The sequence below is a fragment of the Cyprinodon variegatus genome, unplaced genomic scaffold (genome assembly GCF_000732505.1).
Source record: "Cyprinodon variegatus isolate N-32 unplaced genomic scaffold, C_variegatus-1.0 Scaffold841, whole genome shotgun sequence".
Lineage (NCBI taxonomy): Eukaryota > Metazoa > Chordata > Actinopteri > Cyprinodontiformes > Cyprinodontidae > Cyprinodon > Cyprinodon variegatus.
Genome location: NW_015151294.1, coordinates 250,533 through 255,716, shown reverse-complemented (window position 1 = coordinate 255,716; position 5,184 = coordinate 250,533). Strand labels below are relative to the sequence as shown.

General features: G+C 41.2%; 1 protein-coding gene across 1 annotated transcript in view; it reads right to left on the bottom strand.

Annotated features, from left to right (window-relative positions):
- Positions 1 to 5,184, bottom strand: part of pik3r6 (phosphoinositide-3-kinase regulatory subunit 6) — a 44,096-nt gene that overhangs the window by 9,638 nt on the left and 29,274 nt on the right. The window contains exons 12-13 of the mRNA XM_015397160.1: positions 3,070 to 3,169; positions 442 to 564 (exon numbers count right to left, since the gene is read on the bottom strand). Coding sequence (XP_015252646.1) covers positions 442 to 564; positions 3,070 to 3,169 — 223 coding nt within the window. The remainder of the gene's footprint in view (positions 1 to 441; positions 565 to 3,069; positions 3,170 to 5,184) is intronic.

Genomic DNA, 5,184 nt, shown 5'->3' with positions numbered 1-5,184 from the left:
ACACAACCTAGAACAGATAATGGATGTCTATTCTATTAACATTTCTCTATCTGGAGAATGGGTCTGTTTTATGTCTTCTCATTCAGAGGGGCCCCTGCCTGTCTTTGCCTAGGGCCCAACATTTCCTAAATCTGCCCCTGGTTCCAGTTGATCCTCATTCACAGATTTCTCTCCTCCACATGGCGACCAATCCGTTTCCAGCTTATGAATAAACAGTCAGAGCGATTTCAGCTGTGCTCAGAGATTAGATGTCTGTAGTTGTGGTTTCCCTCGTAGAAATGATGTGAAGCAACTTCCTGTGTTTATGCTAAAGAAAGCGCTGCTGCAGCGCTGGTGGAGTCGAGATTCGGTAACAGGGTTTCAGACATGTCAGGCAAACCACAAAGACATTGTGTCCTCATAAGGGTAGCAAGGATCAGACCGATTAAAACAACGTCCTACCATTTTAGCCAGTTTATGGATCATGCATCCCAGACTGTTGATGTTGCTGTTGTACCATGGATCCACGTTGCTCAAGTAGGAACCAAGCGTGCAGGAATCCCCCAAGTTCTGACTGAGGTTCACCTACAAAAAACGGACATGAAACTAAAAACTCCTCAAACAGCAAAAGACAGACTGACTTGTTAGCACTTTGAAAATTTTAATAACAAAGACCAAAATGTGAAACTGCAGAGCTGCTAATGGCGTTAGTTAGTTAGAGTTAAACTGAGCTGGAGTGCTGGTGAAGATTCTCAGTCATCCAGGTTATAGTCATTCCCAAAAAGTTAATAAAATCAATCCACTGAACTTTGTTTCCAAATTTAAAGACGTTTCTCTTCCATCCAGGAAGATTTTTCAATTCAAAATGTCAGAAATATCGTTTAGTTCCAGACTTTCTAGAGTGGACCAAAAACAAAGCCTTGTTTTTAGAAAATCTGCAAATAGAAACGGATGAACGGGTCCCCCCCTTTGGAATGGGGGTCGTTTAGCTTCTTTGTTAGCCTGCAAGGCCCCATACCTGTCTATGTCTCCTGGCAACAATCCCCCTTTTAAAGATCGTCATTCCTCCCGGACTCTTAGGCCCCGTCCACACGAAGTCAAACCCTGGCCTAAACGCACTAATGTTTCACCAAACCAGCCTCTCATCCATACGAAGCCGGCGTTTCGGGGGTCTGTAAACGATCTTTTTTTTATTCACCCTTCAGAGTGGGAAGATTTTGAAACGCNGCAGCTGTAAATGAAAAGAAAATGAAGTCTCTGCTCCGGCACCAATTTAAACTAAGGCTTATGATGAAGTAGGGCTAATGTAATCCACAGCAGCTAGCTGTGAGTCATACAGATCTAATTGGAAGGAGCGTTGCGTCCTCCCGTTCTGTCTTTTTACTATGAAGCAGTGAAGATGCACCCTGGCTGCACTTTGAACGTCAGTCTACCTCACTGCAGGCTGTAAATCACTGTGAACGGATTAATTTTTGGTATAAATAATGATCCATTGATTATTCCTTGATGACCAGACTTTTCCTATAAAATGAATTATAAATATTAAATGATAACATTCAGCCACTTCAATTGATCTTTTGAACTTTTTCAGCAGCTCCACCTGCAGGCGTTTCAGCAGATCTGCAAGATCTACGACTTTTCCTTTAAAGTCGTAGGGAAGCGGCTGTTCAACCGTCACATTTCCGAATTCTCCCGAGTGGTCCCCGACTTTACACCAGTGAATAAAGTGAATGTGATTGGTCGTTTATCAAGGGGGCGGGATTGTTGTGGCGGAAGGTTTGCAAGCAAGTTTGGTTGTGGCCGGTTTGTGGGAAGCATCTTGCTAACCAGTTAGCAACTTAGCGCTAGCAGGTGGTAGCAGGTGCCCAGACAACGGCAATGACATCATGCAGTGTCCGTTAGCATGTTTTACCTGATTAACAAAACTGAAAAGAATCTGTTTCTGGTGAACAAAGTAACTGTTAGACCATGATATAAAGGGGGAGAGCTGGCTAGCGCTGTGGCTAGCTGTGCTAACAGGTTAGCCTGTTAGCTCAGTCAGTTATCCATATTAAGCTACACTACTTTTAAATCCGTGTCAACCAAGACCCTTTTGTTTCTACAAGAAGTAGGTTTTTGAGTAGTAGTGAGATGTTCCATCTGTCCTCCGATCTGCCCTCAGATCTTAAAGTCGTAGGGAAGCGGCGGCTCCAACTGTCGCATTCCCGAATTTTCTCGAGTGGTGCCCGACTTTATACGATTGAATAAAGTGAATGTGATTGGTCGATTATCAAGGGGGCGGGATTGTTGTGGTGAAAGGTTAACATGTAAGTTTGGTTGTGGCCGGTTTGTGGGAAGCATCTTGCTAACCAGTTAGCAACTTAGCGCTAGCAGGTTCCCAATGGGAAATTCCATTGGGACCAAGTAGCACTAAATTGGTGNTTTTGACTTCGTGTGGGCGGAGCCTTACTGCGTTCCCTGTCTCATCTTAACCGGTCCGGCAGCAGACCACCATGTTGAGCGTGGTTCTGCCAGAGGTTTCTTCCCAACGGGGAGTTTTTCCTCTCAACTGTCGCTTCATGCTTGCTCATCATGGACAGGTTCTCTCAACCTGGACTTTAATCTTCCAGGTCCCTGAGTGCAGCTCTAGTATCAGCCCAGTCCTCTGGATCTCCCCATAAAGCTCAGCAGACCGTCTCTCCAACCAGCAGTCTACAGACTGACCAACTCCATCTATCTCCATCCACCACCAGTTTCAGGCCTGGGGGGGAAACAGCCCTGTTCTTTGCTCCTGTTCATGCAAATCTATCAAAATGAAACACTATGTTTCCTGCAGAGGTCTGAGCGCCAAAGACAAAGTAACTGCATCAATAAATTTCTCCTAATTGTCTTTTGTGAGTTTTTCAGATTGAAATAGTTTTTATTTTTTTAGCACAGAGACAGAGTTGGAGCTTCTCTTCTCTTCTTGGATCAGAAGTTAAAAAGTTGGGTGCAGCCTGAGCGTTCAGTCATTAACCCGCCTTCAGGACTTGCCCAACACTTCCTCATGTTTCATGATCCTTGCAGATTTGTTTACTCTAATTATGCAACCGGGGGGGGGGGGTGGCTTACCGTAGAAGGGGAGCTGGGTGCCGGCGCCGAGCAGACAGGAATGTAGTAGAACTGGAGGCTGACTTTCATGGTCATAAAGAGCCGCCGGGCTTCTCTCTTTCTGTAAAAGCACACATGTGTGAGAACCTCCAGCTTTGCACCGTTCTCACAACCGTGGTTAAAACGTGTCGAGTTTTCAGGAAGCGACATTTTCAGTCAAAGATGTTTGTTTCTGGAGCCTGAAAGCAGCTAAACGCTGATTTTTCTTTAACGGTGACGTTTGACAGCTCGGCTTTACTGGTTTACGGCACCTTTACTGGTGATCAACGGCCGAAGCAGGCAGAGCGTTACGTCACAGTCAGGCTGAATGATTCATTCTCTGGGTCAATTTTTTAATTAAAAGGAATTTATTTCTACCATAAACTTTGATCTTTACTGGAAATGAACCCGGATTTTTGCCAAAGATGATAAAATGATGTAGAAGAGGCATTCTGCTACGGGGCGCCGTTTGTAAAGTTAAGCCGTCAAAAATTAGAAGCAATATTTATGATTACACTGCAAAAATGATTTATAAATAAGTAAAAATGTCTTAAATAAAGTGTATTTACCCTTGATTTGAATAGGTAAAATGGAATTAGTATTTTTACACTTAAAATAAGATAATTAGATAATATGCACTTGGAATAAGACAATGTAAATGTGTTTTCTTATTTTAAATCTAAATTGTCTTGTTCCATTGGCAAAATATCTCTTTAATCTCCTCGATTTAAGAAGAAATGACTTATCTAGATTTTGATTTTTTCCAGTGTATTTAGCGTTTTTTAGGAGAAAAATTAGGGGGTAATTTTTTTCCAATACATTTTTTCACTTGGTCATTCATTCATTTATAAAAATATTACTTTGTTTAATAAATATTTAGTTCGCTAAATAAATATTATCAGGGTTAGGGTTTTTTCTCTGGCCAGAAGTTCGATGGCAAATCCTCCCTCTTCAAGTTGGCGATCCAACGACCAACCCGTCCGTGGAGGATCAGGAATCNACGTTTCCAGGAGGAGGTTCTCCAATAACATGATAAATCCACACTTAGGGTCACTACCTTTACAAAATAGATGGTGAAGTAGACGGGCTGCTGGGCGCTGCGGACATAGTACGCTATGACATCAGAGATGAAGGGGTCCTTGGGTCTCTCTGGATTCATTTCTTGCTGAAAGAGACAGAAATGATAGAAAATGAAGCAAGCGCTCACAGACTCACAGGGTGGTTCAGAGGAATCTTTCTGAAACTAAACACTAATATTCAGTTTCCTGCTTTCCAGTGACTTGTTAATGGAAGCAGGTAAACAGCCTGAGGAGCAATTTGGGAAGAAAACAAGGGTTAACTAGCAGCACTAGAACCGGCCTGCATAACTAAACCAATAACTATACCGCTAATGTTACAGGATCAATTATCTGGAGCGAGTTCAACCACGGATGTATTTTTGTTGTTTCCATGGAAACGTCTCTGAATCCAAGCAGCTGCTGAAATGCAACATAAAATATTAAAATTATGAAATGAATTAAAAACCAGGGCTGATCAATTAACCGGATTAATCGATTACTGAAATAATCGCAGATCTAGTAAAGCATTAATAATTAACTGGAGCTTAGAGACATGCCTTTAGCTGACAGAGCGACCCACTTAGAGCAGGAATTATATCAACATTTTGAAAACTATAAGAATAATTTGCATTTAGGATAAAAAAAAAAAAATGTTCATCCGTCAATCTGCTCTATTATCCAGAACTCCTCAATTTTGTAAAAAAAAATCTTCTTTAAGGAAACTTTGAATATCTGATTATTAATCAATTAATTACAAAAATAATAAAAAGTTTCACTGATTTCCAAAATAACCATTAATTGTAGCTATAATTAAATCCAGAATAAACTGATCACAGCTTTTTCTCCTGATAAAAATAAAATACTTTCTCCTTTTTAAAAAAGAATCAATAATTGTTTATAGAAACTTTATTCAAGTTTGCTCTTTAATTAAGTTTAATCCTTTATTCTAAAAACAAACATTAAGTTATATAACGGAGGAGATCTGGTTAGAAATCCCACCAGACTGAAGCAGGCAGGAGGGGACTTACCATTAGGCAAT